The 20,517-nt window shown below is 46.1% G+C and overlaps 1 protein-coding gene across 1 annotated transcript in view; it reads right to left on the bottom strand.

The window, feature by feature from the left end:
- The window catches only part of FGD4 (FYVE, RhoGEF and PH domain containing 4), a 514,720-nt gene extending 494,445 nt beyond the window's left edge, over positions 1–20,275 (bottom strand). The window contains exon 1 of the mRNA XM_069228222.1: positions 19,082–20,275. Coding sequence (XP_069084323.1) covers positions 19,082–19,328 — 247 coding nt within the window. The 5' untranslated portion in view covers positions 19,329–20,275. The remainder of the gene's footprint in view (positions 1–19,081) is intronic.
- Positions 20,276–20,517: the final 242 nt, after the last annotated feature.

Below are 20,517 nucleotides of genomic sequence, written 5' to 3'. Positions count from 1 at the left end.
GATCTGTTTATAATTTGGAAAGGTTCTGAGAATGAGGCCAAGTGTTTCATTGAGAAACTTAACAAGAATGAGTACAATATTAAACTGACATATGATATCAGTTACTCTTCGATTGATTTCTTAGATACAAGGATTAAGATCAAGGACAGAATGATTCACACTGAACTCTTTTGCAAAGCCACAGCAGGTAATAGTCTATTGCATGCTACTAGTGGACATCCAGAAAAACTAAAATGGAGTATTCCCTATGGTGAACTATTAAGGGCGAAAAGAATCAGCAATACAGAAGAGATTTTTGAGAGAGAACAGGAAGATATGATTAGAAGGTTTAAACAAAGAGGTTACCCGGATTGGGTAATCAGAAAGGCTATAGATAAGGTCAAGAAAGTTGAAAGAGTACATACCCTCTTTGACAATATTGAAAAAAGAGAAAATGAAAAGGATGATGATATTAGACTGATTCTAACATATAATGAAGACACAGCACAAATTTAAAAGATTTTTTCCAAACATTGGAATATTCTGAAAAGTGATCCTGTTATTGGTAAGGAATTACAGAGGGGGCCCCTAATTACTTTTAGAAGAGGCTGTAATCTCCATGATAGACTGAGATCTAATGATATAATGTTAGACCTGACAGCCTTAGGGTAGTCACCCCTAACTTTTTGCCTACCTCCCTCCTCTTTTTGGATACTGGTTTTTGCTGGTTTTTAGACTCTGCGCACTTTACCACTGCTAACCAGTGATAAAGTGTATATGCTCTCTCTCTGTAAACATGGTAACTTTGGATCATACCTGATTGAACTATTTAATCTACTTATAAGTCCCCAGTCATGTGCACTCCAGGTGCCTAGGGCATATAGATTAAATGCTACTAGTGGACCTGCAGCACGGATTGTGCCACCCACTTAAGTAGCCCCTTTTCCTTGTCTCAGGCCTACCATTGCTAGGCCTGTGTGTGCAGTTTCACTGCCACCTCGACTTGGCATTTAAAAGTACTTGCCAAGCCTAGAACTCCCCTTTTTCTGCATATAAGTCACCCTTAATGTGTGCCCTGGGTATCCCCTAGAGCAGGGTGCTGTGTAGGTAAAAGACAGGACATGTACCTGTGTAGTTATATGTCCTGGTAGTGTAAGACTCCTAAATTAGTTTTTGCACTGCTGGGAGACCTGCTCCCTTCATAGGCTAACATTGGGACTGCCCTCATACACTGTTGAAGTGGCAGCTACTGATCTGAAAGGAGCAGGGAGGTCATATTTAGTATGGCCAGAATGGTAATACAAAATCCTACTGACTGGTGAAGTCGGATTTAATATTACTATTCTAGAAATGCCACTTTTAGAAAGTGAGCATTTCTTTGCACTTAAATCCTTCTGTGCCTTACAATCCACGTCTGGCTAGGTTTAGTTGACAGCTCCTTGTGCATTCACTCAGACACACCCCAAACACAGGGTACTCAGCCTCACTTGCATACATCTGCATTTTGAATGGGTCTTCCTGGGCTGGGAGGGTGGAGGGCCTGCCCTCACACAAAGGACTGCCACACCCCCTACTGGGACCCTGGCAGACAGGATTGAACTGAAAGGGGACCTGGTGCACTTCTTAGCCACTCTTTGAAGTCTCCCCCACTTCAAAGGCACATTTGGGTATAAAACAGGGCCTCTGCCCTACCTCATCAGACACTTGCTGGAGAAGAAACCGGAACCAGAAACTACATCCTGCCAAGAAGAACTGCCTGGCTGCTCAAAGGACTCACCTGTCTGCTTTCTACAAAGGACTGCTGTCTTGCTGTTGCCCTGCTGCCTTGCTGAACTCTTGTCTGGCTGTGAAAGTGCTCTCCAAGGGCTTGGATAGAGCTTGCCTCCTGTTCCTTGAAGTCTCAGGACCAAAAAGACTTCTTCCTTTCACTTGGACGCTCCGTGCGCCGAAAATTTCGACGCACAGCTTGTTTCGCGGCGAGAAAAACGCCGCACACCGACGCTGATCGACGCGACGCCCTCGGGACGATCGAGACTTCGACGCACAACCTCGCAAGGACAAAGCCGCTCGACTTTCCAGGAGAAATCGACGCGACGCCCACCGTGAGTGCGAAACTTTGACGCACGGCCTCGCAAGGACAACGCCGCCCGACTTCCAAGGAGAAATCTACGCGACGCCTGCCGTGAGACCAAACTTTCGACGCACGGCCTCGCAAGGACAATGCCGCCCGACTTCCAAGGAGAAATCGACGCGACGCCTACCGTGAGATCGAAACTTCGACGCGCAGCCCCGCAGAACGACGCGCAGCCGGAAAACAAGCAGGAGAATCCACGCACAGACCCGGGACATCTGGTAATCCCCGCGATCCACAAAAAGAGACTGTCTGCGCGCCGGAAAACGACGCCCGACTTCCCCGCGTGGAAAAGAACGACGCAAGTCGGTGTGTGCTGAGGAGAAATCGACGCACACACCCCTTTTTCCACGCATCTCTTCTCCTGTGGCCCTCTGAGGAGATTTTCCACCAGAAACCAGGTACTTTGTGCTTGAAAGACACTTTATTACATTCTAAAGACTTAAGACCCTTTATATCACTTTCCTGTGATAGTTCTACAATTTTCCATTGCATCTTTATTCTTTTTTTGACCTACAATTATCTTGATAAATATTATATATTTTTCTAAACACTGTGTGGTGTATTTTTGTGGTGCTATATGGTGGTATTGTATGAGTTATTGCACAAATACTTTACACATTGCCTTCTAAGTTAAGCCTGACTGCTCGTGCCAAGCTACCAGAGGGTGGGCACAGGATAATCTTGGATAGTGTGTGACTTACCCTGACTAGAGTGAGGGCTTTTGCTTGGACAGAGGGTAACCTGACTGCCAACCAAAAACCCCATTTCTAACATTGGTGATCAGCGGTGAGGATAGGACTTGTATTTGTGCAGTGACATACAGTAGCTAAGTATTTCACTACCTACCCACAGTTGAAGGTCAACTTGGTTTTTATCTCTTTTTGAAAATCCGTTTTTTCCTGACAATTTTCAAAAACTAAATCCTCACTCAACATGTCTCTGACTGGGTCTCAGACAGGGGACTTTGACCTAGTCCAGTTGGATACATACACGGTCAAACAACTAAGAGGATTCTGCAGGGCATTAAGGGTACCCACCCAAGGGGCCTCCAGAAAGGAGGACTTTCAAGTGGCGCTGGGGGCCTTAGGCAGAAGCCCATTTAGAGGATGATGAGGAAGAGGAGCCAGAAAATGGCCCCTCAGAAGGATTTTCACTATCTATGGATGGTGTTACCACTGCAATTGTGCACCCTTCCAGACCAGGGAGCAGTGTCTCCATGCAAAGCCTGACCGCAGAGGAAAGGAGAGAGGAAAGGGAGTTCCAATTGCAAATGGCAAAACTGAAAATTGAGGCACAACAGGAGGAGAGGAGGGCAGAAAGAGAAGCCAAACAAGCTGAGGCTGAAAGAGCAGCCAAACAGATTGAAGCTGAAAGGGCAGCCAAACAAGCAGAAGCTGAAAGAGCAGCCAAACAAGTGGAAGCTGAAAGAGCGTTGGCTGAAAAGAAACTATTGTTGGCTCATGAACTGAGTCTCAAGGAGCTGGAGATCAAGGCAAGACAGTCTGAATCCAGCAATAATGGTGGCAGCATACAGACAGGACCTGCTGGAGAAAAGAAGGTTCGTATACCCAAAAATGTGGTGCCCAGTTTTGTGGTGGGAGATGACATAGATAAATGGTTAGCTGCTTATGAAGTTGCACTAAGGGCTCATGAGGTTCCTGAAGGGCAATGGGGGGTAGCTATGTGGGGTTATGTGCCGCCATTGGGGAGGGACACACTTCTCACATTGGATCCACCGGATCAAAACACATACCCACTCCAGAAAGCCACTTTACTTGCCAAGTTTGGGCTGACCCCTGAGGGATACCGTCAGAGGTTCAGGGACAGCACCAAACAAACCACACAAACATGGGTAGATTTCTTTGATTTCTCTAGTAAGGCACTGAATGGATGGGTGCGGGGCAACAAAGTAGCAGATTATAAAGGTTTATATGACTTGATCCTGAGAGAGCATATGCTTAATGTTACTTATACCGATTTGCGCCAGCACCTAGTGGATAGTAAGCTGACTGATCCCAGGAAGCTTGCTGAGGAGGCGGACCTCTGGGTTAGCACCCGAGTGTCCAAGAAGGTACCTGGGGGGGACTCCCACAAAGGTGGACAGGGTTCCCAACAGAAGAAAGAGGGGGGAGATAAACTTACAGATAAGGAACTCTCTAAAGGCCCCCAAAAGAATTCCCAGGGAGGGGGTGGCAACCCTTCCTTTTCCAAATTTGGGAAAAAGCCAGGGACATTTGACAGGTCAGGAAAATCTAGCCCCAAATGCATGGAGTGTTACCAATATGGTCACTACAAAGGCGATCCCCAGTGCCCCAAGAGGGCACCGTCCACTACTGGACAGGTCCCTGGGTTGACTAGTGTAGCGCTCGGGGGGGAGATGGACCCAGATAGCTGTGGGGGACAGGTAGAGATTTCCCTAGTGTCCCTGGGAGAAGGAGAAATGATGTCCAAGGTCCACATGCCTAAAAATACTTCCAAGTACCGGCAGTGGGTCCTCATTGATGGGCAGAAGGTGGAGGCTCTGCGTGACACAGGAGCCAGTATGACTACTATCAAGAGTCAGCTGGTGTCCACAGAGCAAATAATCCCTAATACATTCCACCAGGTCATAGTCGCTGACAATCGCGAGAGTCACCTACCGGTGGCTCGGGTTCCCTTTGAGTGGGGGGGGGGTCTCTGGTACTCTGAAAGTAGCTGTGAGTCCTGCCATGCCTGTAGATTGTCTGTTAGGCAATGATCTAGAGCATACTGCTTGGAAAGAAGTAGAGCTCAGATCTCACCTGGAGATGTTAGGGTTACCTGAGTGGGTCTGCATGACCACCCGGTCCATGGCTGACCGAGAGGGAAGTCAAGGGCATCTGGAGCCTGGAACGATGGCCCAGAGAGCTGCCAAGAGGAGGGACGAGGGGCGCGGGAAACCGGCCCCAGAAGTTCCCACGGTGGCTGACGGGGCTCCTGAGGAGGAGACTCCCGAGCCAACTGGGGAAGACATTGCCACCCTAGATGACTTACCTGAGCTTGCTGGCTGGCAAGTTGAGGGTGGACCCACCAGGGAGGAATTCTGCAAGGCGCAGAAAGAGTGTCCCACTCTAGAAGGATTGAGGAAACAAGCCTTAAACCAGGCAGCCGGTGACGCCTCTGGCAATCACCACCTATATTGGGAGAATGATCTCCTCTACAGTGAGCCTAGGGTTCCGGTCTTTGGGGCAGCACGTGTGCTGGTGGTCCCCCAATGTTACCAAGCCTTCCTACTGGGTCTGGCTCACGACATTCCCCTGGCAGGACATTTGGGACAAGACAAGACCTTCAACCGGCTTGTCACCCACTTTCACTGGCCCAAAATGAGGACACACTCAGACAAATTCTGCAGGGCTTGTCCTACCTGCCAGGCTAGTGGTAAAGCAGGAAAGAGGGTTAAAACCCCCCTGATTCCACTTCCTGTCGTTGGCACCCCCTTTGAAAGGGTGGGCGTCGACATTGTTGGCCCCTTGGACCCCAAAACTGCCTTAGGCAACAGGTTTATCCTGGTTTTGGTGGACCATGCCACCCGGTACCCAGAGGCAATCCCTCTGAGGACCGTAACTGCACTGGTGGTAGCCAGAACCCTGATGGGGATATTTACCCGTGTGGGATTCCCCAAGGAGATAGTGTCTGACAGAGGCACTAACTTCATGTCCGCGTACATGAAGCATCTGTGGGATGCGTGTGGTGTAACCTACAAGTTCACCACACCCTATCACCCCCAGTCTAATGGGCTTGTGGAGAGATTCAACAAGACCCTGAAAGGCATGATTTGTGGCCTCCCTGAGGCCATGAGGCGTAAATGGGACGTCCTCTTACCATGCCTTCTCTTTGCTTACAGAGAGGTCCCCCAGAGGGGGGTAGGGTTCAGTCCCTTTGAGCTTCTCTATGGGTACCCCGTCAGGGGACCCTTAAGCATTGTCAAGGAGGGATTGGAGAACGCTCCAAAGACACCCCCTCAGGACGTGGTCAGCTACATGTTGGCCCTCCGCAATCAGATGACCCGCTTCTGGAAAGAGGCCCAAAGTAACCTGGAGGCCAGTCAAGAGGTGATGAAACAATGGTATGACCAGAAGGCCACTCTGGTAGAGTTTCAACCTGGAGACAAAGTGTGGGTAATGGAGCCAGTAGAGCCCAGAGCTCTCCAGGACCGCTGGTCTGGCCCATTTGAAATAAAGGAGCGGAAAGGGGAGGCCACTTACCTAGTGGACCTCCAAACCCCTAGGAACCCCCTAAGGGTGCTCCACGTGAACCGACTAAAAGCTCATTTTGAGAGGTCGGAGATCAACATGCTTCTGGTCACAGATGAAGGAATGGAAGAGGAGAGTGAACCTCTCCCTGACCTCCTCTCTGCCCAAGAAGGTGATGGGTCCGTAAGCGGGGTCATTCTGTCTGACTCCCTGACTCTAAACCAGAAAGGAGACTGCTATGAGCTGTTGGAGCAGTTCTCCCCCCTCTTCTCCCTTACTCCTGGACTGACCCACCTCTGTGTTCATGATATTGACACCGGTGACAGTCTCCCTGTGAAGAACAAAATTTACAGGTTGTCAGATAAGGTGAAGGCCAGCATCAAGGAGGAGGTCTCCAAGATGTTGACGCTAGGGGTTATTGAGAAGTCCAGTAGTCCCTGGGCCAGCCCAGTGGTGTTGGTCCCTAAGGCTACTGCCCCAGGCGCGAAGCCAGAACTCCGGTTCTGCGTGGACTACCGGGGTCTCAACTCCGTCACACGGACTGATGCTCACCCCATCCCCCGAGCTGATGAGCTCGTGGACAGGCTAGGCGCTGCCAAGTTCCTGAGTACGTTTGATCTTACTTCAGGGTACTGGCAGATCGCCCTGACTGAGGGGGCTAAGGAAAGGTCCGCCTTTTCCACCCCTGACGGCCATTACCAGTTCCGGGTGATGCCGTTTGGATTGAAAAATACCCCCGCTACCTTCCAACGGTTGGTTAACGGGGTCCTGGCTGGCAAGGATGCCTTCTGTGCAGCCTACCTGGATGACATAGCTGTCTACAGTTCCAGCTGGGAGGAACACCTGCTCCACCTCAAGGAGGTGCTTCAGGCCCTGCAACAGGCAGGCCTGACCATCAAGGCTAGTAAGTGCCAGATTGGGCAGGGTTCCGTGGTGTACTTGGGACACCTAGTAGGTGGTGGCAAGGTGCAGCCACTCCAGGCCAAGATCGAAACTATCAAGGCCTGGCAACCACCTCGAACCCAGACTGAGGTGAGAGCCTTTTTAGGCCTCACCGGATACTACCGCAGGTTTGTCAAGGGCTATGGTACCATTGTGTCCCCCTTGACAGAACTCACGTCCAAGAAGCAACCTAGGTTGGTGAATTGGACAGAGGCTTGTCAAAAAGCCTTTGACGCCCTGAAGGAAGCCATGTGCACGGCCCCCGTGCTCAAGGCCCCTGACTACTCCCAGGAATTTATCGTGCAGACAGACGCTTCAGAGCATGGCATAGGGGCAGTCCTAGCACAGCTAAATGAGGAGGGCCAAGATCAACCGGTAGTCTTTATTAGCAGAAGGCTATTACCACGGGAACAGAGGTGGAGTGCTATTGAAAGAGAAGCTTTTGCTGTGGTCTGGGCACTAAAGAAGCTGAGGCCCTACCTGTTTGGGACCCACTTCCTAGTTCAGACAGACCACAGGCCCCTCAGATGGCTCATGCAGATGAGGGGTGAGAATCCAAAACTTCTGAGGTGGTCCATTTCCCTACAGGGGATGGACTTTACGGTGGAACATCGCCCAGGGGTTGACCACGCCAATGCTGATGGTCTCTCCAGGTACTTCCGCCTTAGCGATGAGAGCTCCCAGGAGGTCGGGTAGCTCTCCCCACTTTCAGCTGGGGGGGACACATGTTAGACCTGACAGCCTTAGGGTAGTCACCCCTAACTTTTTGCCTACCTCCCTCCTCTTTTTGGATACTGTTTTTTGCTGGTTTTTAGACTCTGCGCACTTTACCACTGCTAACCAGTGATAAAGTGTATATGCTCTCTCTCTGTAAACATGGTAACTTTGGATCATACCTGATTGAACTATTTAATCTACTTATAAGTCCCCAGTCATGTGCACTCCAGGTGCCTAGGGCATATAGATTAAATGCTACTAGTGGACCTGCAGCACGGATTGTGCCACCCACTTAAATAGCCCCTTTTCCTTGTCTCAGGCCTACCATTGCTAGGCCTGTGTGTGCAGTTTCACTGCCACCTCGACTTGGCATTTAAAGGTACTTGCCAAGCCTAGAACTCCCCTTTTTCTGCATATAAGTCACCCTTAATGTGTGCCCTGGGTATCCCCTAGAGCAGGGTGCTGTGTAGGTAAAAGACAGGACATGTACCTGTGTAGTTATATGTCCTGGTAGTGTAAGACTCCTAAATTCGTTTTTGCACTGCTGGGAGACCTGCTCCCTTCATAGGCTAACATTGGGATTGCCCTCATACACTGTTGAAGTGGCAGCTACTGATCTGAAAGGAGCAGGGAGGTCATATTTAGTATGGCCAGAATGGTAATACAAAATCCTACTGACTGGTGAAGTCGGATTTAATATTACTATTCTAGAAATGCCACTTTTAGAAAGTGAGCATTTCTTTGCACTTAAATCCTTCTGTGCCTTACAATCCACGTCTGGCTAGGTTTAGTTGACAGCTCCTTGTGCATTCACTCAGACACACCCCAAACACAGGGTACTCAGCCTCACTTGCATACATCTGCATTTTGAATGGGTCTTCCTGGGCTGGGAGGGTGGAGGGCCTGCCCTCACACAAAGGACTGCCACACCCCCTACTGGGACCCTGGCAGACAGGATTGAACTGAAAGGGGACCTGGTGCACTTCTTAGCCACTCTTTGAAGTCTCCCCCACTTCAAAGGCACATTTGGGTATAAAACAGGGCCTCTGCCCTACCTCATCAGACACTTGCTGGAGAAGAAACCGGAACCAGAAACTACATCCTGCCAAGAAGAACTGCCTGGCTGCTCAAAGGACTCACCTGTCTGCTTTCTACAAAGGACTGCTGTCTTGCTGTTGCCCTGCTGCCTTGCTGAACTCTTGTCTGGCTGTGAAAGTGCTCTCCAAGGGCTTGGATAGAGCTTGCCTCCTGTTCCTTGAAGTCTCAGGACCAAAAAGACTTCTTCCTTTCACTTGGACGCTCCGTGCGCCGAAAATTTCGACGCACAGCTTGTTTCGCGGCGAGAAAAACGCCGCACACCGACGCTGATCGACGCGACGCCCTCGGGACGATCGAGACTTCGACGCACAACCTCGCAAGGACAAAGCCGCTCGACTTTCCAGGAGAAATCGACGCGACGCCCACCGTGAGTGCGAAACTTTGACGCACGGCCTCGCAAGGACAACGCCGCCCGACTTCCAAGGAGAAATCGACGCGACGCCTGCCGTGAGACCAAACTTTCGACGCACGGCCTCGCAAGGACAACGCCGCCCGACTTCCAAGGAGAAATCGACGCGACGCCTACCGTGAGATCGAAACTTCGACGCGCAGCCCCGCAGAACGACGCGCAGCCGGAAAACAAGCAGGAGAATCCACGCACAGACCCGGGACATCTGGTAATCCCCGCGATCCACAAAAAGAGACTGTCTGCGCGCCGGAAAACGACGCCCGACTTCCCCGCGTGGAAAAGAACGACGCAAGTCGGTGTGTGCTGAGGAGAAATCGACGCACACACCCCTTTTTCCACGCATCTCTTCTCCTGTGGCCCTCTGAGGAGATTTTCCACCAGAAACCAGGTACTTTGTGCTTGAAAGACACTTTATTACATTCTAAAGACTTAAGACCCTTTATATCACTTTCCTGTGATAGTTCTACAATTTTCCATTGCATCTTTATTCTTTTTTTGACCTACAATTATCTTGATAAATATTATATATTTTTCTAAACACTGTGTGGTGTATTTTTGTGGTGCTATATGGTGGTATTGTATGAGTTATTGCACAAATACTTTACACATTGCCTTCTAAGTTAAGCCTGACTGCTCGTGCCAAGCTACCAGAGGGTGGGCACAGGATAATCTTGGATAGTGTGTGACTTACCCTGACTAGAGTGAGGGCTTTTGCTTGGACAGAGGGTAACCTGACTGCCAACCAAAAACCCCATTTCTAACATATAACATCTATCGCTCAAATAAAAGAACATAATTTACAAGGTTTCTTCCCCTGCGGTCACTGTAAAGCTTGTCGCAACAGTGTGGTGAAGAATGAGTACCCTATGAGCAAACCAGGAGTAAACAGACAAATTAAGCAGTTTATAACATGCAGTACCCCATTTACCATATACGTATTGGAATGTCCTTGCCATCTTAGGTATGTGGGTAGTACGAAACATGCTGTAAAAAAACGCATTTTAGAACATATGCATGCTATTACAACAAGGGACTCCCACTATCCGGTAGCAAGACATTTTCAGGATAAACACAACTCCGACTCCACGTTGTTATCTTACTATGGTGTTGAACATATATTATCACATCATAGAGATGGAAATAAAGAGTTGATGTTAAGGAAAAAAGAATCCAGATACATTGTCGATCTTGAAACCAAAATACCGAAGGGATTAAACATTGGTGAAGAGTTGAGTACTCACCTATTGGACACCTGAGACAATTAGTATGAGATAACATTACAAATATTGAATTTATGATCTTTGAAGACATAACCTTAGGGTAGTAACATTTTGACTAACAAGCTTATTTTGATATTGGTTTTAATCAATTGCTATTTCCTCCAAATTTATTCAGTAATCTTTCTAATTTTTTCTAATAATTTTTTCTAATAATTTTTAGAGTATAATGTGTCTTTTACATTTATGTTTTTTTCAGAATGAAGGGGTCCGGCCGGATTCCAGATTTGTGCATTCACTGGTGATGAGTGTTGAGTTGTTTCATAAGGTGATAGGCATAGGATTCATAGAAGCAATAGGAAGTATTCCTTTTATTGACTTGTATAACAAAGAGATTGGAACAGGAAGAATTTTATTGTGTTCCGAAGGGAGATATTCAATCATTGTATGATGTATATGATATGTAATAGATAGATTCTTGGTATATATGAATTCGTTACTTAAATTATGACATTGGTTCCATATATATCCATGACAAATGACTTATTGATAAATAATTTAAATGATATATATGATCTGGAACCAGGTCTATGTTTTAGGTATATATATGGTACATGAATATTTAAACATCTATATTTATACAATTATTTATCTATTTATATATTTTTATTGGTATTGTTTACTGGTATAGGAATGTATAATCTTTGATATTTTATAGTCATCTATTTCTACTCATAAACATATTTATATATTTATATCGTATTTATTTATATGTGGTGATAAATGTATGTATATGGATGAAATTATAATATATTTTTCGATTGTACAGTACAATACTTACCATTTTCAGTCTAATAGGTTAATTATGATTGTATATTTGAAATCTACAAGAAAAGAATAATAGTAATTTTTGAGAATATATAATGAAGTCCTATTTCTATGACCATGATCACTAGTTATATATTGTTGTTTGTATTGGTTGGATTATGCACGTGACCAAGGCTGCTAGTCAGCCGAAACGCGTTGTGCTGAATAAACTTATTTCTCTTTGGACCTCCTGAGAGTGCTGCTGTTTTACAACAATTTTGTGGTTAAAAACACATTATATATATATATATTAAAACAAAAAAACACCCTGGCCTCCTGCCACCTACCCCCGCCACACTCGACATACACAATCTACCACACTCCCATTTAAGGTTTAATACCGGTCTTTCTGCCATCCATCCCCACCACTCTACAAAAACACTCCCACCCATCCCTAAATATTAGAATAACTGACCTCCTGCCACCCACCTACACCTCGAAGTGAATAAACCCCTCCGCCATCTCTCAACAAATTATAACTAAAGAATACCAGGCCTGCTGCGGCCCGCTCCACCACCCTCTGCAACCCTCTCGCCTGGAATGAAAATGACTTAGCCTTCGGTAATCCACCTACCACCCTCTGCAAAATACTCCCACCCCAGCATAACTAAAAAACATAAATAACCGGGCCGCAAGCCGCCCAACACCACCACCCTCTGTGCGGTACCACCGACTCCCAACCCAAAGCCAGGCTCCCCGCTCTCACACAGAGAGGAGGGCTGGCACCACTTGTCAGCACAGCCTCAGTTACCCTGCCAGCGCTGGTCTGCACAAACCCGCACTGACAAATGTTAGTACTGTCCAGATTAATGGTACCCAAGTTATCACCTCAGGAGGGTAGCTGCATGACTGTCTCCCTTTCTGAAATTCGAACACGTGACTTTAAAATCGCTAGAAAAGCCAGCTGCTGACTTTACACCTACAAGAACGTCTAAGTTTGCTACCTGGCAATAAACAAAATACTAGTAAGGAAACAGGTGTATTATTAAAGCTCCCACAAGCTTTGTCTTTTAATAAGAGGATGTTATAACACGGAGCTGCGCTTGTAAGACATCCTTTACAAGAAGGAACCAAGAATATCTGAAATCGTCTATCACCAAGATAAATCTGCTTTTCTCACCAACTAGAAGTCATATTTTTAGAACTACAGGACGTTCCTTAGCCCAGCAGAACCCTACACGAGGCGTGTCTGTGAGAAGCGTGCCCCAACTAACACGACTTCACAAGATCTCCTCAACTCCCAATTCCACATCATTTCTTCTGTCTCTTCTCTGGGAGGGTATCCGCATGCACGGGGCTTCATTTGTGTGCGCACGTTCAACCATGCGACAGCTTCAAGGAGTTTGGCTGAACTTCTCGACCAAAAGGCAAATATTAACCAAGCTATACCCGAAAACACTACATAAAATCAAACAAAAACAATAACAAAACGCATTAAAAGCCTAGAATGAAAAATCGAAATCATATTTAGTAAAAAAATAACTGCAAATAGATTAAAGTTAAACCGTCGCACTGTCCTTCACTAGATGTAAACACGACGCTTTTCTGGCTTTCTGCAAAGCCTTAAAATAAGCAGCTGTTTGAGCTGAGTCAGGTGAAGTCTTATCCTTCTGTTTCCAAAGCTTCACACACAACGAATGACGTCCAGTATTATCCACGAAAAGCCCGGCCTCGTGACCGACTCGGGTTATAAGGTACCAAAGGGGGGTGGTGGGCGGAGCGTTAGATGGATGGATGTACATATCTCCGGACTATATACTTTGAGACAGCCTCCATATGATGTCGCAAAGGGGTGCGGACTAAGATTTGCTGAGGTAGCCCAGTCATTACTTTGCTCGCCAGCCCAGACACAGAATCCACACTTTACTCCCCCGGGTGCAATAATCAGCGAAGTAGAAGGAAACGTGGACCAACCTGCAGGGCAACATGGATGAAATCCAAACCTATGGAAAGATGGATATAAAATCAACAAACTACCAGTGAAGCAGAAAACAGACACTACACACTCTGGCCCAGGATAACATCACAGAGGTGTCCTTTTCTGCTACACAGAAAACCTCAGCAACCATTTATTTGCTGCTGAGGGTTTAAGAAAACGTGAGAAGTGGAAACACCAGAAAGTTAAGGCACTCTTCTTTACTTTGCATTCCTGCCCCTGCCTTCCTAACCCATCAGGAAGGGACAGAAAGGGAACTGGCGAGGATACTATCCGTGTTGTTAATAAAGTGTAAGAATACCGAATTATGTATTCCTAGCACCCTCTGTTACCCGCTCTTGTGTGTAATACTGGCAGGCACTGCAACACTTCCCTTCCACCTAGGACTGTGCTCCATCCTAGGGGTTACTAGGAGTTTATATTCCCATAGCAGGAAAATGCCCCCCCCCCCCCGAAGCAGCAGTCACTTCCTGATAAGTCAAACATTGTCTACTTTTGCTGACCTGAGGCACTGTTTTTACACCACATACTCTAATCAGAGTACGAACTTTCAAACAGGGAGTGCCTTTTTCATAGGCAGTCGTTTAAGAAAAGAAGCGAGTCAAACACTTAAGCAGAACGCTCCTGTGGCTCTTTGGTGACATGACACACTTAACTGAACTAACCTTTGGTCGAATTTGACAAATAGTAACGAAATCTATTAAGGCAAAGCCTCCGGGAGGTGAAGGAAAGATGTCGGAGAGCAGAAAGACTGCAGTACAAGAAAATGTGATGATTGTGTTGGCGGCAAGAGTACCAAGACTTCTGGTCTATTCTAAACTCCAAAAAGACTCGCAAGCAGTGGAGGACTAACCACAGTGCTGCAAACAGACGCATCTAAGAGCATGACATCCACCGCCAACTCATGCACATTTTTTGCCAAAAGGCAAACAGTAATTTAGGTCTGCTGTAAATCTCCACCAACCGCACTACCCTCATTGACTCGGCTCGACCACTGCAAGTGAACGCTGTTTGAAATCTAGCCTGGTCGGGAGCCAAAGGGACAGAGGACATCTCTAGCACCTATTGAGCTTCTTGCAAATGCATGATGTTACATTTTGTTCAAGGTGCTCATGGTTTCCTCTTTATAAAGCAACACAGCAATAGTGTTTACAATGATCTACTTGGGTGATCTTCAAATATATATAAAACACCCCTCCCATACCAGTCTTGAGTGAATGGACGTTATACACTTCTGAACATAAAATTTGAATTTCTATCACTGTTTAGAAGATATCAATACTCCCTTCACTAAACTTTGAAGGGTAAGCAACTTCCATGACAAAAGTAATGAAAGTTACAAGATCAATAATATGAAACTGGGAACGCTACTGCCTTAGATTTTTCAACTGTGAGAGCAAAATTGAAGGCAGAACAGGCAAGCAAATGAAAAGTCCCAATCTAAGCAAATGGCGAGGCAGGAAAACTACAGAAAAAGTGAACCACCTGTTTTGAGAACTCTTGGGGGACTTCTCAAAACCTCAAGCACAATGTAATACATGGAAGTCTTCAACTTCCTGGCTTGTACTTTAAGGTTTTTGTTTTTTTAATCGAAATCTTTTAACAAGTTCCTTACTGAGGTTTTGCAATTGGTAACATTATATACAATGTTTATATTGCATATGTGTTAGCAAGGAAAAGAGCAACAAAGCACAAACATAAACAGTGCGATCTAACAACAAAACGTAACTGGCAGAAATCAAAACATGCCCATGTCTTTCGCGCACCCGTTGTGCAACAACAACCATAATTGGCACCTTCAGAAGGTGTTTTGTAACTTTTTTTTATAGCTCAGTTTAACTGTTGCTCTTCCAAGAAAACGACTAACATCTGTACACCCTAACTGGAAAAGTTCTATGAGGAAGAAAGGGGGATTTTTCAAAGATAACAGGAGAGTATGAAAATGACCTATCTCTAGATTTGAGGAGGGCTCAAAATAGGTCATTTGTTGAACATACGGCCAAAATACCTAGAAGCACCAGTCTCTAGGGAAGGCACTTAAATTCCAACAGTGAACAATGAAGAAAAAAAAAAATCAGAAAGAAAGAATGAAAAAGGAAACCTCCTTTTTCACAATTTAATCAGAACATAAATCCTGCAAGTACTATCTTTTAACTTTAGGTAAAATTAGTATCAAGGCGGTTCAGGTTCTTAAATTATAGATAGGCTATATAGGGCTACATAGATAGACCAATAAGGGCCTTTCACAACCATCCAGTGCAACTGAAGAAATACATATTGATGCACGTGTAGAAATTGAACTTTAACAATTGAGATACTACATTCAGTATTAAAATAATAAGTTTACATGTTTTCTGGCATTTCTTGCACTTTCAGGAGCTTGCATGATTTTATCAGGAGTGGATTCTGAGGCAGATCTTTCCAAAGACTAACATTTTTGACCAAAAGATAAGACCGCCAATATTTTTATTTTATGATGTTTCCCATCTATTACCTAAATTGTTTTTGCTTTGCATATATTTTCAAATTCTGTAACACAGATTTAGAAAGTCAAACTTCCAGATAATCTGTGCATTCCCCATAACACCAAGAACCATACACCAGATTAACTAACTTCTTGCGCAGCAATTTAGGTTGCTGTGCTGCATAAAAAGAACAGAACAGCACCATATCTAATAAGTTATGTAATGTTTTCCTCTATCCCTGTGCTTGTGCACTCTAGGCTGCTGTGTGACAATACACACTAGGCTGCCGTGTGCCAATGCACACTGTTGCACCATAGCCAAATTTCCTATGGAAATTGTGCTTTATGTTGTGAATTAAATACCATTGCAACACTTTGTGGGGATTTGCATTGCAAAAGTAATGCAGAGTGTTAGTAAATGTGTGTTTTTTAAATCTGGTGCAAGTAATTTCTAAAGTTTATTTCAGGTGGCCTTTCCAATCAGTGGGATCTCCAGTGGGCACAACAGTTTATCAGTGGATCCTTCAATTACTAAACGCTCCTTGAGCAACGTTCTTGCTAATCACCAGCTAGTTTAAGAACTTTAAATGTGTTTTGGTGCGAGACTACACCAAGATTACAAAACTTGAATGGTTGTTTGATGCACTGACTTTAATTCTTCAACAGTTTATATCCTGGATGGAAGTAATCTACAACTTAGACCCCTGAAGAACTGTGATTTTGGTGTAGTACTAAGTATCAATCACACACTAAAAAAATTAACAGGAAGAATAAATTAACTATGTAAAAGTTCAATGATGTACAAGGAGGGATACTGGAAATCACCACGCCTTAGCCCCAATGTACTGGATATGGAATAGTGTGGTTGATATCAATGAAACTGATTAAAAAGAAAGCTTCTAAACCACTTCAAGGTGCATTCACTATTATTTGAAGCATCCCAACAGTGCAGGATGATACACACTTCAAAATGTCACTGGCAAGTTGAGAAAAAGTAAGATGACAAATCGTCACTAATCGAAAGTCTGCAATAGGTCTTACCAGCCCCTGGAATGCCTAACTCTGTTTCGTGCTCTAGTGTGAAATCCAACTAGACTAGGACATGGCACAAATGGGCATCCAAGAATGTGAACTGGTACACTGCAAATGGATATTGTGGAAACACCATGATGGTGCATTTTGGCCCTTTCTTTGGGGGCAAACTTTAGCTACATCTGCAACTAAGGCTGACCCACTCACCTCTAAAATTTCAGGTGTGATTACTCCCCTGTCTGTGTTATGCAGATACCAGACTCAAGGCATTTTTCGTACCCTGAGAAAACCTGTGTATTGTCCTTTCAAGGTGACTTGGGTCCCACCATGTATGTGGTGCAGCTGCACAAGTAATCCTTCAACCAAAAGCTAGACCTTCATCTGCAGAAAATGGGATGGCACAGCAGGAAACTACAGGGGACGCACTATGGACTCGGTGTAGCACTACAGTGCTTCCCAGGACAGAAGTATTTTTTTATGAAGCAGCTAGATCTGACTAGGTAGTGCTGCAGAATGTTTCACAGACAAATCAGACCGCATGTCTTAAAAAGGACCACAGATGCATGGTGGATTAATTACAGTAAGTTGGGCCATGGAAGAGGCAAAAAAAAAAAAAAAAAAAAAAAAAAAGAAGGGAGGGAGGGATCTAAAAAAGCTTTATTATGCAGCTATAAGGAGTGGGCAGAAAATTAGTACAAACAAAAAAGGGGATAAAAATGGAATGCAAGCTGGGAAGCCTCAAGTGGTTCTGTGGAACTGGTGGGATATCCTTCTGCCAGCACTGAGCACTGTGAACATGAGCTATGCAAGAGTGTAGAGTGATTGTGAAGGAGCTGCTGTGGCATGGAAGGTGTCGTGTGAAATGCAGCTGTAGAAACATGTCTTACCTTTAGAGAGACTTATATAGCCTTATAACCCGCTGCAGATGGCTACACAGGTTGTTGTCCTGAACCTGAGCAGCTCAGGCCAATAACCAAGGACAGTGCCTTTAACAACTCATATAGCCCAAAGCAGAAAGGCTATTAAAACATTCCACCCACTAAGGGTACATTGTTCTAAATTAGAAAGGGAGAAACAGAAAGACTAGAATTGAAATGTTGAAGCAGACGACTTATACCCGCCATTGCAAGCCTGGAACTACACTGTTGTCTTCAATGGAGCGCTCATCATTCTAATGTTCTGATAAAGAACAACGTGTACACCTACTGCAAAGCAGCTCCGAACCAGCAGGGGCCCGCCTTAAAGCCTTTAGTGCTACCAGCCCATCTGTCATTACATTGGCTTAATTAATGGTCACTCCGCCCCTGAAACAAAGCAATCAGACAAAGTGGTGGGGGCATGCCACTGGGGGCTACAATGTGCAAGAAGACCATATCTGGCAGTGCACCAGTTGGACTGTCTGGGACTTACTGCACTGAAACAGCTGGGATGGCAAACTATGGGTCTGACACTGCACAAACCAACATTATCACCACTAAATCCCTAGCACAAACCAACATTATCACCACTAAAGCCCCAGCCACTACTGCTTGGTGTTATTTTTTCAGTTTTCACTATAGAATGAAAATAGGCTGGGTGGACATCACTGCCCTTAACAGTATGAATTAGTCATTTGACAGTGTAGAGCAGTATTGGGATACGGCAAAGAGAGCAGGTTAAGAGAAACCTCAGTATTGTAGGGAGCCTGCTGCTCTCTCAGGGAGTGATAATCAAACAGGAATGATCTGCAAATCCGTGTTCAGCACACAGTACCACAGCATTACCGGTGTGAAGGATAGCTTTAAGTAGAGGGGATACTGCGTAGTGTACGATAATAGCTCTAATGCTTCTCTGAGACTGCAGTACTGTTTTTAGTGGCAATAATGCTGCTACTGCTTCAAGGTCACAATAGTAGTACTGGTCCTGTCACGATTAAATCTTCAAGGATACTTAAATACAGGCCATCTCTGGCGCGCAAATTATTTTCCTAATCCCACTATCCGGATGAAAGTGTCACAAAGGCACCACTGCACGTGCAATAATTGTAAACAATGCAGGCAACACTAAGCGGTGCAAATGAAAGGCGAGACCTGTACCTGCTTCCGCCCCATCTTTGCTCCCAGGTGGCTTGTCAGGCTGACCGTACTGTACATGACATTCCTCAGAGAAAAACCCTCCATGGCCTGGGCCTGATCTTTTCTTGAAGGCTTTCCTCCTGAAGTCATCGACGCCAGATTCCCTGCAGGCGCGAACATGGAGGATGGCTCCCTGCCGTTGGCTGTTAGTGGCCCTTTTCAGTCCTCTGCCCACGGGAACCACACTGGATTCAGACTCCTCCAACATGACAAAAGTTTGTACTTCTCAGTCAGAAACCACACTCTTCTGCAATTTCCCTGTAGAAGCTTTATGGCCTCACAACATTCGAGCTAAGCTATTTTTGGTAAGTTTGATAAAAAAAACTCCTCATAAAAAAAGAAAAAAATGTAACAACCTTGCACGTTTACACTCTTCTCCTAAAGAAAAAACTCCAACAAAAAGAGAGGATGGGCGATTTCAAACCATTGGAGTTCTTGTGGGAACAAATAAGGCATGACATTCCCTAGAAAAAAATGCAGTTCACAGCAAAACATTCCCTGAAGGCTCAGATCCAAACAATTCCATAAGGAAGAAGGCCCTGGTGCCAAGATAACGCCTTGAAATGCAGCACCCTGCAGTCGAGACGTTCCAGGAGTTTACAGCAGCAAACGTTGCTTGGAGAATTAAGAGCAAAATGTACCAAGCACCAGAACCTTGCGCTCAGCTGCGAGTCCTCCCTGGAAAACCAACACTTCGCAACAGATTGAGCCCTGGACCAGAAGCATTCGGCAGCAGTGCATTCCCTGGAGAAACAGAAGACCGCAGACAGAAAGCCCCTTCAAGTCTTGCAGAAGAAGGCTAGCAGCACTCCAGCAGTAGAAAACCTCTTAAAGACCCAGCACATACCACGGATCAGAAGTAGTCGGTGCCCTGATGTCACAGGAGCCCGTGTTGTCCCAGCCGCACTGCCCCCCACTCGTCCGCTCCTCCCATGGAGCAGTAAGGCTCGTGCAGAGCTAGCCACGCGCTCGCAACGGCACCCCAGACTCCCCCGAATCACCAGCTTCAAAAAAACACTGCAAGCAGGTCAGTGGGATGGCTCGTCCATCGCTCTGCTACTGTCGCTTCCATAACAGTGAGATTCACGTGGGCTTCATAGGCGGGTTCTCGCCCCCGCCGGACCCGCCTCTCGCGCGCCCCTCTGTTTACAGGGCGCGTGGCTCGTACCTGACTCACCTGCGCAGCGAACGCCCCGCCCACTTCCTTCCCCCTAGCCAACCATTCCCACCCTACCCGAGCACTACACCTCTACCCGATCTTTAGCGTGCCCCGCCCACTTTTCTCGTTTACGTTTGGAGATCTTGTGCATGTGTGTCAACTTCTGTTGGCCGCCCAGGTGACCCGGCTGGGATTCCGGCGTCGCGCGCGCCTACTGTCCCTCCGCAGTGACCAGCTG

The sequence above is a fragment of the Pleurodeles waltl genome, chromosome 4_1 (genome assembly GCF_031143425.1).
Source record: "Pleurodeles waltl isolate 20211129_DDA chromosome 4_1, aPleWal1.hap1.20221129, whole genome shotgun sequence".
In the NCBI taxonomy this organism is placed as follows: Eukaryota; Metazoa; Chordata; class Amphibia; order Caudata; family Salamandridae; genus Pleurodeles; species Pleurodeles waltl.
The sequence above is the reverse complement of the archived record's forward strand: the minus strand, read 5'-3'. Positions and strand labels throughout refer to the sequence as shown.